At 40.4% G+C, this 14,438-nt stretch overlaps 1 protein-coding gene across 1 annotated transcript; it reads right to left on the bottom strand.

The window, feature by feature from the left end:
- Positions 1 to 482: 482 nt before the first annotated feature.
- On the bottom strand, positions 483 to 12,761 carry LOC124866655. Its single transcript, XM_047362543.1, has 13 exons — positions 12,607 to 12,761; positions 12,157 to 12,353; positions 7,994 to 8,158; positions 7,118 to 7,259; positions 5,576 to 6,212; positions 5,348 to 5,492; positions 5,059 to 5,202; positions 4,871 to 4,929; positions 3,907 to 4,094; positions 3,325 to 3,719; positions 3,131 to 3,227; positions 1,272 to 1,452; positions 483 to 951 (listed from the first exon to the last, which is right to left on the bottom strand). Exons 1-13 carry the CDS (start codon positions 12,742 to 12,744, stop codon positions 815 to 817), a joined length of 2,625 nt encoding a protein of 874 aa, XP_047218499.1. The 5' UTR covers positions 12,745 to 12,761; the 3' UTR covers positions 483 to 814.
- Positions 12,762 to 14,438: the final 1,677 nt, after the last annotated feature.

Raw genomic sequence — 14,438 nt, 5'->3', positions numbered from 1 at the left:
TCCTCATGCGTGTGTTCTCTCCAAGTACTCCAGCTTCTTCCCACAGTCCAAAAACACTGTTTGTTTAAATAGTCTCTCTAAATTGTTCTTTGTAGTGAATATGTCTAAATCCTGGGTCTAACTGCTAAATGTTAAATGGTAACATGGCCTGTACTTGTACAATGCTTATCAAGACTGAGGACCCCGAAGTGCTACAATAAGTCATCCATCCATTTATTCACACATTTATACACTGATAGCGGTATGCTACATTGTAGCCACAGTTGCCCTGGAGCAGACTGACAGAAGTGAGGCTGCCATAAAATCGGTCCCACTGGGCTCTCTGACCACCATCAGCAGGCAAGGTGGGTGAAGTGTCTTACCCAAAGACACAATGACTGAGACGGACGGAGCGGGAGATAAACCGCCAACCTACCGGTTACAGGGCGATGCCTAAGCCTCTCATAGTTGCTCAGAAATCATCAAACCCAGAAAGAGTAAAATTTTCAGCTGCTTATAAACTTTTTATTACAGCCATTTTGACAGCAGGTCATATATTTAGATTTGAAAAATGCAATAAAATCAAGAAAAATACAACAAGTAAGTAACTTCTAACGAATCATGGATATTACTGTCATATAGCCAAGCATTGTTTAAGTTCAAAATGCTCTAAATTAAGTTTTTAGGACACTGAGAAGTACATCCAAAGATACCCAAATCTTTTCATCCCACACAAGAGTTTAAGCTTTTCAAATCAAGTTTAGTTTTTATTTTTACTGGATGGAGTAATGATCATTCAAACCACCAGTATGCAAAAGAGTTGGCAGATCGGAGTTCAGTCTGTCTCAGACGTTGGCAGCTTTTGGTATTTAGCTTTGGCTCTTCTTGACCGGTAGATGACCACTCCACATGCCAGCAGGCAGCCGACGATGAAGACCAGGTTCAGGCCCAGGTTCAGGCTCGGTCCAGTCGCTAAAATGGAGGGAACACAGTAAAAAGCCATGTTGTGCACAGTATAACATGCATTTGTGTATTGTGCACAGTGTGTTACAGGGATGTTCTGCAACAGGTTAGAAAACGAAATACATAAATACAAACATGAATACCATAAGCCATATGGTGAGTTAATTCACAGCATGATGCATGATATATTTAAAAAAATTGTAAGTTACATAAATAATTAAATGAGCAGTAAAAACTCTGAAAAATATTTAATGCGGTAAAATAGTCTTTTGTGTCCATCATATTTACCTACGATTGTTGAACATACTTGGCTAAACTTGCACTCTCACCTTTGGTGTCTGTAGTCCTAACAAGGTGCAAAGGCCCCTGGGAAATGGAGTGACTTCTTGTTTCAGCTGGAGCATCCCTTTTCCTGCGATTGTTCCATGAGTTGGATCTTATGCATCCCTGAGAGCACCGGGTTCCACGAACGCCGATCTCACACAGGAGGACCGAACAGGTGATGTAGACCTGCAGACACCCGGAGGTAAAATAAGACTTCTTTTTTTTTGTAAATCCAAATAAACAGCCAACATTTGCAATACATGATCATCAATATAATATTTGTCTTGAAGACATTGGGTTCCATGCTTGGCCAGTAGGTGTTACTGTATTTGCATGTGTTGAAGTCAAATGTGTTGGGGTGGAAAAGCCAGTTTTAAATTATTTGTTTATTGTGTTGATCCCCTCCCTGGGCTGACACCTTACCGTGGGGTTTTAGTGTCCCAATGATCGTAGGAGCTATGTTGTCAGGGGCTTTATGCCGCTGGTAGGGTCACTCAAGGTAAACAGGTCCTAGGTGAGGGATCAGACAAAGCGCAACCCACAAACCCCTTATGATGTTTACCACAAATGGAAACAGTGTTCCCCCGCCTGGATGCGGGTCACCGGGGCCCCAATGTAGAACCGGGCCTGGAGGTGGGACACGCTGGCGAGCGCCTGGTGGCCGGGCTTTCACTGGCTGGACACAGCCCGAAGAAGAAACGTGAGTCCCCCTTCCGATGTGCTCACCACCCGTGGGAGGGGCCAAAGGGGTCGGGTGCAATGTGGTATGGGTGGTGATCGAAGGCAGAGACCTTGGCAGTCTGATCCTTGGCTGCAGAAGCTGGCTCTCTGGACGTGGAATGTCTCCTTTCTGGTGGGGAAGGAGCCTGAGTTGGTGTGCGAGGTAAAGAGGTTGCAGCTTGAAATAGTTGGGCTCACCTCGACACACGGCTCTGGCTCCGGAACCAGTCTCCTTGAGAGGGGTTGGACTCTGTTCCACTCTGGAGTTGCCCTCGGTGAGAGGCGCCGAGCAGGGGTGGGCATACTTTTTACCCCCAATCTTGTCGTCTGTATGTTGGGGTTCACCCCGGTGAATGAGAGGGTAGCCTCCCTCCGCCTATGGGTGGGGGGATGGGTTCTGACTGTTGTTTGTGCTTAAACACCAAATAGCATTTCATATGTTGTGGAATTTTCTTATCAAAGTGGGTAGAAGTTGACTCATAACAAGAGAAAATCCGGACTTTGTCTTAATAAGTTTTATTCAAAGGCGTTCAGCGTTTGAAGACCCTGACACTGAGGTTAGTCAGTGAAACAGAGCCCCGATCAACATTTACACACAGTATTTATACCAGAACATGACAGTGTTATCTCAACTGCAAAGAGTCTGTGTTTTACGACCCTAGACCCTTCTCGGGTTCAAAGGTGACAAGGTTACCTAGGAACAACCATCTACTCTCCCAAAGGCATCACCCTAAAAAATGGCCTTAACCATTAAACTTCTAATAATGACTTTTACAGCTTTCTCCAATAACACAGAGGTTCAGGGGAGTGAGGTAACCCAAAGGTCATACATTGTGGAATGCCTACTGAAAGAATTTCCATCACACATACTACCCACCCTTTGTGGAGTCCTTGGAGGGTGTGTTGGAGAGCCCCCCTCTGGGGGACTCCCTTGTTCTACTGGGGAACTTCAACACTCATGTTGGCAATGACAGTAAGACCTGTTAAATATATACAGGGGGTTGTACGGAACACCCCATAGCTGAAGGTCTGTATAAAACCTTACATTAATTTCATCTTCCGGATAACTAAAAGTCTCCACTGTTTTTGCCTCGATAAGATAAAACTGACATTGTATTCTAAAACATCAAAGAAGTACGTTTACCTCCTCATAAGCTCCGATGAACTCAAAAGCTTCCATTCCAAATCTAAACTGAGACTTGGAGCCGGGGTAGATTTGCACTGTCCTGTCCTTCACACATCTGAAAATCAACAGTTAAAATGTTTTAGAAAAACAGAAAGACAGCTGGTAGAAACTGGCAAGAAAATCGTACTAATCTGGGAGTTTTTTCTCAGTACCCGTTTTCAATGATAGTGTAGCTGATGCGGGAGTTGGGGTTGTCGTAGGGAGTTGCCCTGCAGGACTCCACAAACAGCTCGGTGTTGGGGATGGATGTGGTAGCCTCAATCTGCATGAAGATCATCTGCTTGAGGTAAACTTCCACTGGGTAGCTGCTGGCATCCACTTGCTCACTGAAACGCTGGCTCTGGAAGAACTCAAACTGGAAATTGAAAGAACCAAAGCCCTTCTCGTTAAAGGCGTACGGGTTTTTGTGTCTAAATCCCAGAGTCAGGTTGGCTCGCTTCGGAAAAGAGCAGGAAAAGGCGATCTCAACATCGTGGTGCCTGGAAATGATTTGATCTGGGTCAGCCGACGTGATCTCATTCCTAAAGTAGATGTTATCATTATCTTCCTGAAAAGACATGAAACAAAAGAGGATTAAACATTCAAAAAGAAAAGTTTGTTGCAGTTATGTGACCAAAAATGCTGTCCTTAAAAATATGCATGACCCTAAAGAAAATAAATCACCCTGATACTGTTGTTTCAGGTGTTTAAAATATTTTAATAAACTTTGGTTCTTTATTGTTTTTTGGCTGTACCTCAACACGGGTCCCACATTCGCCAAGCCCCATGATAGCCACCAAATGGGTTTCGTTGGAGTGACTTTTGAGGTTGCAGGAAGGATCGGTGAAGTCGTTCAGATGCAACTTGTCCTCGTTGCGTCTGATGGTGTAGGTCTTCGCCATTTCCACCTTTATAGTTGTTTCATTGCAGGTCACCACAGCCTCTACAAAGTTCAGATAAATCATCATTATGAGTAGTAAACAATGTGCATTTGAAAAGGTCTATATATTTATAGTTTATGATTGTCTTTACAACTTAATGTTCTTGATTTACTCAACATGCTGAAGTGAAGTTATAGTATTTAGGAAGTCAGGAATGAATTCTTGGTGGTTTGTACCCAACACCACGTTTGAACACAAGATGGTTCCTAAATAGTTCCTGATCATCTTGGGTTGAACATCAGTTACTGAATTTAGATATTTCACATAAACTGGTTGTATGGATTCAGAAGGACCATGTGCCGGACACCGGCCCCCCATCCCCTTATGTGCAACCGTTTTTATTCTTTTTTCTCTCTCAGAAATTGTGATAACTTCACATTGAAAAGTCAGAAAAGCTCATATAAAATAATTTGTTTCATATATAATAAATCAACAAATATCCATGAATTGCAGTTTAATCTGTTCATGTCTTTGTTGGTTCTTTATGATCAACAGAAGAAACAGAAAGAAATTTAAAATCACAAGTTAAATTTTTTAAATTTAGTTGAATATCACGGAAAATACCACAATGTAGAGGAAACATAGCTGCTAACTATGCTGTCATCCAAGATCTAAAGCTGGTTTCAGCAAATTTCTGCTAACCTGAAAGTTTACCCAATTTCTACCTAATGGGACCTATTTAGATTTTTTAAATTTATTGTTAAAACGTAGAGTAACTGACTGAACAAGACATTGATATTAAATGTAGTGACTTGGATAATCTGCATCCTTGACTCACCATGGTGGCCAACATCAACAGTGACACAGCGCAGCTCTGAATGATAGATTCTGTAGAACCTGAATTGCAATAAACAAGAGCAAATGTTTTGAACCAGGGAACACTTTCAATGTTTTCACTTAATGTCTGGCTGTACGGTTAAATATGAAACACACCTAACTGACCTAGACTGTGTTGTCAATACTCACTCATCTCTTGCTTCAGACACAAAGCAAATAAGAAAATGATCATCCAGCTCTTCCTCAGTTGGTGTCCACTTTATGATGAAGGTGTCTGTAGAGACTCTCTCCTTTGAAATGCCCTGTGGGCCTGTCACAATCAGGTCTTGAATCCTACAGAGTAACAGAAGGTTCGAAAGGCAGAAGATTACAAGAAACTTCCATTACTATCAAATGAGACCAAGCTGGACAATAATACGCATATGATAAGGTATAAAAAGAACATAGACAGGGAATAAACAGCAAGAAAAATACTTACGTTGCATACTGAGCTTTAGAACTGACTTTAATTTCAAGAGTGTGGTTGACATAGGCAGGAAGATTTGCTCTATTAACCGGAGTTGGTGCCAAGAAAATGGGAAAGTAATCACCATCGAGGCATGAAGGAGCATGGTGTGAGTCCACTATAAATTAGGTGACAAATTAATAACAAATAGGGCACTAACTTAAGTAGGTAAGTAAGTAAGCAAGGATAAATGTTACATACCCAGAACAGTGAACCGTAGTGGGAGCACACTTAAGGGACGGATTGTTGGTCGGTAAAACGGTACGTTTGAGGTAGGTGGAGTGGTGGTTAGAGCAGCTGTGGTGGTTTGGAGAGTTGTGGTTGTGGGGGCTGGAGCAGCTGTGGTGGTTTGTGGAGTTGTGGTTGTGGGGTCTGGAGCAGCTGTGGTGGTTTGTGGAGTTGTGGTTGTGGGGTCTGGAGCAGCTGTGGTGGTTTGTGGAGTTGTGGTTGTGGGGTCTGGAGCAGCTGTGGTGGTTTGTGGAGTTGTGGTTGTGGGGTCTGGAGCAGCTGTGGTGGTTTGTGGAGTTGTGGTGGTTGGAGCAGCTGTGGTGGTTTGTGGAGTTGTGGTTGTGGGGTCTGGAGCAGCTGTGGTGGTTTGTGGAGTTGTGGTTGTGGTGTCTGGAGCAGCTGTGGTGGTTGAGGCAGCTGTGGTGGTCAATGTGTCAGAAGTGGTGGTGGCTTGACGTTTACGTCGCGTCATTGTTTGGGGCAACTTTGATGTGTAGGATCCATCGGAGTAAGACAGTGTGATGACCTTCTTTGGGAAGTCCTCCACCACCAGCTCGACTGGGTAGTATCCAGTTTGAAAAGTAACATTATATGTAAGGGAGCAGGAATTCTGACAAAAGAGAAACATTTCCACAACATTTTATTGTTTTAAATGACTCCATCTATCCACCCATTCTTTTATTTTCTTCTGCTTGATCAAGATCGGTTTTATAAAGGTAACAGGTCAAGGAGGGAAACCGAACCTAGCTCTAGCTTGTTGTTTTTCTCATCCTGTTCAAGATCTGTAGCAATATACATGGAGCAACTGATTTTCCTGCCAACAGCATCATGCTTGGCTGCAAAGAACTGCAGTGTATACTGAAGGTCGGCTTGAGGACACCAAAGGAACCAGACCAGGTCTGGTTTAGTAGGTCTGATGTCCTTTCGCCGGAGCTTGCATGATACTAAGCACACTTACGTCATGCTTGAACATTGTTTAATGCATAATGCCTTTTGAGCAGGTAGTGGGACTGTGGAAAAGTTTCCAGTTGCTTCTTTGGGCTGAGCCTAGCTAATCACCCAGGGCCTTCCTTTCTGGCTTTGGGATAGTGCTCCCTATCCAGAATAAGGTTCCTGATTTCCTGTGGTTGTCCTTTCTTTAATTCACTATTAGTCTGACCCCTCCCATGAGACCAGCTTGCCACGAGACAAAAGAGCCTTCAGGATTATTCCATAGATGTACTATAACCACGACACTATGTAAAGATTGAGAGAGTACCACAGAGGGGACATGCACCCACCACATCTAAATATGAAATCTGTTGACTTTGGTCATCATCAGTTGTTTTTAGATATGCTGTACCACAAAGGTTCATACTGACATAAATGTATTACAAATTTACATATTTTAATTAGTCATGAGCTGCTTAAATTATACAGATCTTCAGTTAAATTCCTTCTTCACAAAGGATTTACTGGTGATTTACTTTTTACATCTTGACATTATTTCATAATTTAGTATAAATATATTCTTACCTGATCGAAGGAGAAACCATCAGGAAGGCCGCATATCCCACACTCATATGTACTTGAACTTGTCGGTACTCTGCAACTTACATGGTCACCGTCAGGGTCGATAGGTTTCATACTGAATGATCGAGGGCAGTTACTTGTTACTCTGGAACATGAGACAAACCTCAGTAAGAAATGGCCTGTTGTAGAGATAATAAATCTGAGAGGAAGATAAGATTTAGGCTGATGCTTTGGTTAGAGTTGCCAGTAGTAAATCAACCTTGGTTTGGAGGTTATTTGGCTGTGTCCTGTTTGTCTTTGTCACAGATTCTCCAAAGCTGTTATGAACATATTTTCTAGGCAAATGCCTAGAGGGAGGATTTCCTGCTTGATCAGCTATAGATTTAATCTATGATGTTTTGAGGTCATGTGCCAATCTGTGGTTGGCTTTAAGCTGAGAAATATTGCAGGTTCTTGAGCAAGATGCAGCTGCATGAAAATTTAAGCTAAAGACTGTTGTCCTGAGCTGAAAAGGGTGGATTGAGTCTTGTGGTGGTCAAATGAAGTGCTGAGTAGCTGCAGAAGAAACAGATTTCTAAAAAAGTCAAGAATTTACTGTCAGTTTACTACCCAATTTAAAATCCAGCCATCCCTTATGGCCATCAGACATAGGTAAGAATGAAACAGTGGGATTGTAAATTAAAATGGCTGAAAGAAGCTCCCTCCAGAGGCTTGAGTTGTTCTCAGGATGTTTCCAGGAGGTCTTATAAGGAAAGTGCTTCTAGAAAACATACCATTAGATTGATGGATAAATAATTTAAACACAGTTCAAAGTAAATATCAAACAATAAAACTGTATGGTCCTAAACAGTCACAAGCAAACAAGTGAATATTAATTACCTGAGAATATGAGGAGTGGTAATGACAGGAGGTCTGTTAGATTGCCCCGTATCCGATCGGATTCCCATGTCCACGTGTGTCATCATTCTCCATTCTGAATAATAACCCCTCACATTTGGATACCAGTAACCATTGCCATGATAGTAGTAGTAGCTGTATGGGTATCTGTTAAATGAGAATTTTTAATAAGGACAAAGATGAAGTATTAATAATTCATGTTGTGTGTTTTATTTTTCAGTGAAATTAACAAAAAGTATCATTGAGCAGATTTACAGAACGTTTTTCTGGTGGTATGAGGGATGGGCAAAGGTAAAGGCTTTTATGTCTTCTTCAGACTAGCATCCTGATTGATCTGGTCATCTTTTGCCCAGAGGTTGGCATTGAGCTGTGATCCCCTTGAAACATGGGGAAAAGGGCACACACCTCCTAATTGTGCATACAGTGTAAAGTTACTGGAGTATGGGGTAAGAACGCTGTCAAAAACACTGTGTATGTAAAGAGGGAAATGTGTGCATATTAGTCAATAGTTGTGCATAAGTAAAATCCAAAAGAGGTATTGTATATTTTCTCTATAAGAATACAAAATAAAATGTTACAGCTTCAAGAAATTACAAACACAAGGTTCAAGTTTACAGTTGTGATTCATTCTTTATGAATACAATATGCTATAACAGTTTATGAATACGATTTCTTTTCTATGAGAATACGGATCTACAGCACTCGTACATCACGTGACACCAAGTCTTTTGGCGCTAGTGCTGCTTCTTCTTCCCTTCTTCTGCTGGCGGTTCGCAACAAATTCAGAGGTGCATACCGCCACCTACTGTACATCATTGTATAACTCCACCCACTATATTCTGTTTTAGTTTTGTATTTCATGAAAATAAGAACAATGCTTTATTTATAATACTCTTGATTCCCCCCTATCTCCCCTCTGTTCCTAATATTCCTTTTAGACTGAATTATCTCCCATTCCGGCACTATACGTTTACTGGCGGTGAGGAGTGTGACATCGCATGCGCAACGCGAATCGATTAACTCTGTGGTCCACTAACCAGCCTGAGATCACGTGACGCCAAGTCGCTCATGTAAATTCGTATTCTCATAGAAAAGAAATCGTATTCATAAACTGTTATAGCATATTGTATTCATAAAGAATAAACCACAACTGTAAACTTGAACCTTGCGTTTGTAATTTCTTGAAGCTGTAACATTTTATTTTGTATTCTTATAGAGAAAATATACAATACCTCTTTTGGATTTTACTTATGCACAACTATTGACTAATATGCACACATTTCCCTCTTTACATACACAGTGTTTTTGACAGCGTTCTTCCCCCATACTGGAGGGTGAGTTTTTCAAGCTCAAAAACAAAATAGATCTGTCGTAGTGTTAAAGAGAAACCCTGGCATCATGTGTAGTGATAAAGAGGGAGGATGAAAACCAAAAGTAAAAACCAAAAGTACCTCCTGGAAATCTGAGATGAGCAAAAAAAGGGCACTTTGACATAAAGGCAAATGTTATTAGGGTTTGTTCAGACTGGCATCCTGACGCATTTGGTCACAAGTGGATAGCTTGAAGTAACAGTATATAACAGTAACAGTGAAAACTGTTACTGTTATAAAAACTTCTTAAACAAATTTAACAAGTAGGTTAATTTACAAGTAGGGTAGCCCAGCCCCAGCGCCTGAACCTGAACCTGGGCTGGGCTACCCTGGGCTGGCACCTGAAACTGAGCGACCCCGGCCCGGACCCCGACCCACCGCCCTGACCCCGCTCCCCAACAACCCCCATCTTCATCTGGAGAGGGTGCCATGTACCAAAGAGAAGTCTACATGGTCCAAACTAGCCCACCAACCAGAGCCGCCACAGGATGAAACAATCCCAACCCCCCAATGAATTCTGATCCTAACCCCATGAGCCTCCCACCCTCAATGAACCCCAACATGAATTTCTCCACAGGGCCACCCCCATCCAGGACACAGATATCAAACACATGCCCCCATCACTAATACTTTCTTATTTCGATTATGCATCCGTTTTTTGGTCAAACACAAGTCAAACTAATTTGCACAAGTTGCAAGTTGCTCAAAAGGCAGCAAGAATGTTTTGGGGTTGCCCATATAGAACTAATGTAATGACAATGCATGATAGTTTGGCGTAGCTTGCAGTCAAATGCAGAATGAAGTATTTTCTAGTGACATTTATTAGGAATGTTATTTTACAAAAATACTTAAAACTATTTAGTGTCAGTTGTAATTTCTTTCAGATGTTCACAATTATAGTACACGTCAGACCAGTGAAACAAGGTGTGTGTTTCCCCGTTAATAAATACAGAGAGCTGTGTTTTACAGAGCCATGTTTGCATGAAATGCATTCCCTGGATTTCTGATGCCAAATAACAATACATGAAAATTAATTCTGAACAGTATTAAGTAATTGTGAGCAGTAATTATGATGTAAAGTTTGTCATGTGTTGCATATTTACGTTTTCTGAGGTGCTGTTGTAAGTGATATGATTTTGTAAAGTATGTTTTAGGACTGCAGCTACCAATTAAATCTATCTTAGTAGATCAATTATAAAATTGTAAATTATTGGGTTTGAGCTGGATCTTAGGTTTCAGAGAAAATGACAAAATAAGTAAAAATGTACAATTTAGTAAAAACATTCTGTGAGCTGGTTGAACAGAGCTCTGATACAAATTTATATTTTGATTAGTAAATGATAGAGGAAACCTTTTCAGTTATTTAGCAGTTGATGATGACTGGTTTTTGCAGTTCTCTACATGCATGAGGGCAGACTAAATACTGAGCAATGATTTGATCACTAGAGGGATTCCGTTAATTTGAAGAAAGTTAGCAAAGACAATGGCAGTGATTTTAATGATAATAGTAATATTTTAATTAATTAATTCAAATATCATTTTGTATTCTATTTTTCTTTATATATTTGATCTGTTATTATTATGTTGTTTCACACTGTGCTTTCACGATTTGTTGTGTGTATAGGTGTGTGTGTGTGTGTGTGTGTGTGTGTGTGTGTGTGTGTGTGTGTGTGTGTGTGTGTGTGTGTATGGGTGTGTTTGTAATTTTATTTTTAATGACGATAAGGAGACCCCAGGCAGAATAGTTCTTGTATCCAGTCAGGAGCTAATGGGGCTTTCAATAAAATCAATTTCTCTAGTGGGTCCTATTAGATGCAAAACAAATCATAACATCATCATAAAGGAAGCAATGTTACATGCTTCAGTGTTAAATGTTTCACACCAGCATGGTTTGGAAAGGAGATTTTGATGCTAATCTTACCACTGCTACACTGGGCTTGGCAGCATTCCAGCACTGGGCTTTCGTACTGGAAAAAAACCTTTTCAGACAAAGCAGCTTATACTCTCCATGCCAAATAAATACATAAACACATGATGCTCAGGTTTTTTGTTCTCACACAGAGGCTGAGATGTGTGAGGGACTAAAACAGGGCTCCTAATTAGAGAAAAGTGCACACATCTCCAAGTTGTGCATATAGAGCTGATGGCAGACTGACAGACACTTTTTGAGTTATTCAAACTGTAGTTCAAATGCAAAGTGTATTTGTCACACTCTCAAAGAGAAGCTTTGGCATCATATTTAGTATGATGGAGGAGGAGCAGGTGCAGAAGCTCAATGTAATTTTTGATAGAATTTTAAAATGTTTGCAGCACGAATCATAGAAACAATTTTAGGCTTCAGAGCCTTGGTGTAATCAACTCACATTGACGAGTGTAAAACACAGATTTCAGATTTTGTGTGCATGATTCAGTCGGACTCGCTGAGAAATCTGCAGAGCAACGCACCAGGTAAAAAAAAACCTTTCACATGCATCCTCTCATGTCGCTCATAATCTGCTTAATACACGAATGGCGCTTCCTCTTTCATAGCCTTAAACCAATGATGAAGGTGGAGGCGCAGAAACCTCCCATATCCTAACAGATTCTGTATACAGCAGGATGCTGTTGATCTGATGTTAGGGAAGCCTTTCAAATATCTACATTTTTTATTGATATTATTAAAATGGTAAAATAAAGCTAAAAAAAAGTTCACATTTAGCAGTATATGAATAAACTTTGATCATATTTAAACTGAGGTTGTTTTTATTTGAGGAAATCCTCCATCTAATATCTCACCTCATTTCAAAGGGAAGGTTGCTGGTTAGCTTTCTAGTTGTTGTCCCCTCATATAGTGACCATGTCAGACCATAAGAACCATGGGTAACAAAATCTACAGAGCGTTCTGTCTCAGTCCCACAGCTGTCAGTCATGCAGGTTCCCTCATCATATGAGTGGTAGTAGACATAAATGTTGTTTCTCTGTCGAAGCTCCACCTGCAAAATATCAGCAAGAACTCTATGGCAAATATTGCTCAGAAAATGTACATTTTAACTGAGACAGAAATATTAATATCTGCTAGAGTTCATACTTATCTGTTCTAACAATAATAGAAGTAGCAACTCTAACATAATCAATGGAAAGATTCTTCTTTTTAATAATCTTCTAATCATTATTGAATTGGATTGCAATACCTTCTGTAACACATATTTTATCTGAGCTTTAAAAGAACAGTAGTAGGACACCGACCTCATAAGTTCCATCTGAATTCCTTCCTTTGGGAGTGAAGATCACTGACCCACCAAAAGAGGCAAAGTAGTGTTGGTACCATGCAGATGCAGCAGTGACCATCAGCAGCAGATGCAGCAGTAGTGTGAGAGAAGCCATCCTGACGAGCAAGTCCATCCCTGCAGAGGGCTGCTTCACTTTTGTAACCTGCGACAACAACCAAAATGCATCACTTACTGAAAGCAGCCGAAATGCAGAACAACCTGTAAGACCTGCCAACATGTTCTAAGAAAAACTCTGCAATCTTGCTTTAACTTTACTTGAGATTAAATCTGATTCATTGTCTAAAACCCTGATTCCCATCATGGGGATGGGTTAGATGGGGGCGCTAGAGAGCTTAGTTAGTGATTCAATCTGTTTCAGATGTGTACAAAATGAAAACCCACTAAATAATGTTTAAAGGTTAAGCCTTAACACCAGTGGCGTGCACAGACATTTTGGGGAGCAGGTGCTCAAGTGGAAAAAAAGGGCACCTTGTGCGACACATGGAGCTGTCGGTTGCCTTTGTAGTGTGAGATTTATTACAAGCACAACATGAACATAATTTATATGTATTACTAAGCACCCCTGAAACAAACTGTCCTGTGGGTTGAAGGAAAATGACCACCTAGGAAAAAAACTCAAAACAAGAATGCATTTGACAAAATTCTTAAGATTAATAAGGCAACAAAATTATCATAGATTGATTTAAAGTTAGATTACTGATTCACAACCTGAACTTCCTGAGTCAAATTTGAAACTTACATTATCCTTCATTTTTTTTCTTGAGCACAACGTGTTTGTCTTGACTATATCATTCTGTACTTTTATCACAAAATGTCTTCTGCACCAAATAACCATATGTTGTAGCAAAGCAGGTTACAATGCCAAATTTACCAGGTAGGTCACACTAAATGAGTTATCTTCAGTAACCAGTGACCTTTCTACAGTGTAAATCAACTATACCCAGAAAATTAGTTATACAATCTTTATAGTCAAAATGAAACCAACAGCAGAGAATATGATCATAAGAAGAATCATCTATACTTCTGCATGTAACCAGTGTGATATATGACAGAAATTATTCTTAGAGAATAAACGTTTATGAGATTACAAGTCCTGAGAACTGATAAGATGTCTGCTATTTCGAAATTAAAATATTCTGATCACATCATCATTTTTACACACACAGAAGTAGAAAATACAACTTAGCCTACATGCCCCACATTTACTGAACTTTATTAAAGGTATTTTAGTAGTGTATGAATTGTAATGTTAACCAGCTCATTTGGCTGTATTTGCAATAAAAACAAAAACATGAGTCAAACAGAAGTCATCATGGACCAGAATAGCAAATGTAATATGTACATCTATGAGATAGATTTGAATAATTTTTTTTCTTCTAATTTAGTGTAAGAGTTAAATCGTAGACATTTTCCTGGCACCTGGTGGCAGCCATAGAAGTCATAGTGGGTAAAGGTATGCCATTGATTGGCCTGTTCTGTTTAGATAAAATGGTGGCAGGTGAAGTTTTAACTTTTTCATCTGAAGTTTAGGAAGCAAGTATATTCGTTTTGTTTGTTAATCTGACGGCGGAGGGGAGGAGAGAAGAGGTAAGCTGGACCGGCGCAGGTCCAACTCTCCGCTCTGCACGCAGCCCGTCTCCGTTGAGAGACATACGAGGCGGGACACAAATGTGTGTTGGCGAGGGGGGGTGAATTTCAAAACGTGGGGCACTGGTATCATAGGCCTTTAAATTCAGAAATTTTACCTTGGGCCACAAACTATACACTGTAAAAAAATAAATAAAAAAA

Source organism: Girardinichthys multiradiatus, chromosome 4, assembly GCF_021462225.1.
Source record: "Girardinichthys multiradiatus isolate DD_20200921_A chromosome 4, DD_fGirMul_XY1, whole genome shotgun sequence".
In the NCBI taxonomy this organism is placed as follows: domain Eukaryota; kingdom Metazoa; phylum Chordata; class Actinopteri; order Cyprinodontiformes; family Goodeidae; genus Girardinichthys; species Girardinichthys multiradiatus.
The sequence above is the reverse complement of the archived record's forward strand: the minus strand, read 5'-3'. Positions and strand labels throughout refer to the sequence as shown.

Excerpts from the sequence above, each read along its gene's own strand:
- LOC124866655 (XM_047362543.1), bottom strand. The coding sequence starts at position 12,744 with ATGGCTTCTCTCACACTACTGCTGCATCTGCTGCTGATGGTCACTGCT. Across the intron at positions 4,095-4,870 it reads TGTTGATGTTGGCCACCATG|AGGCTGTGGTGACCTGCAAT; the intron begins GTGAGTCAAGGA and ends TGAACTTTGTAG. Across the intron at positions 3,228-3,324 it reads TACACTATCATTGAAAACGG|ATGTGTGAAGGACAGGACAG; the intron begins GTACTGAGAAAA and ends GTTGATTTTCAG.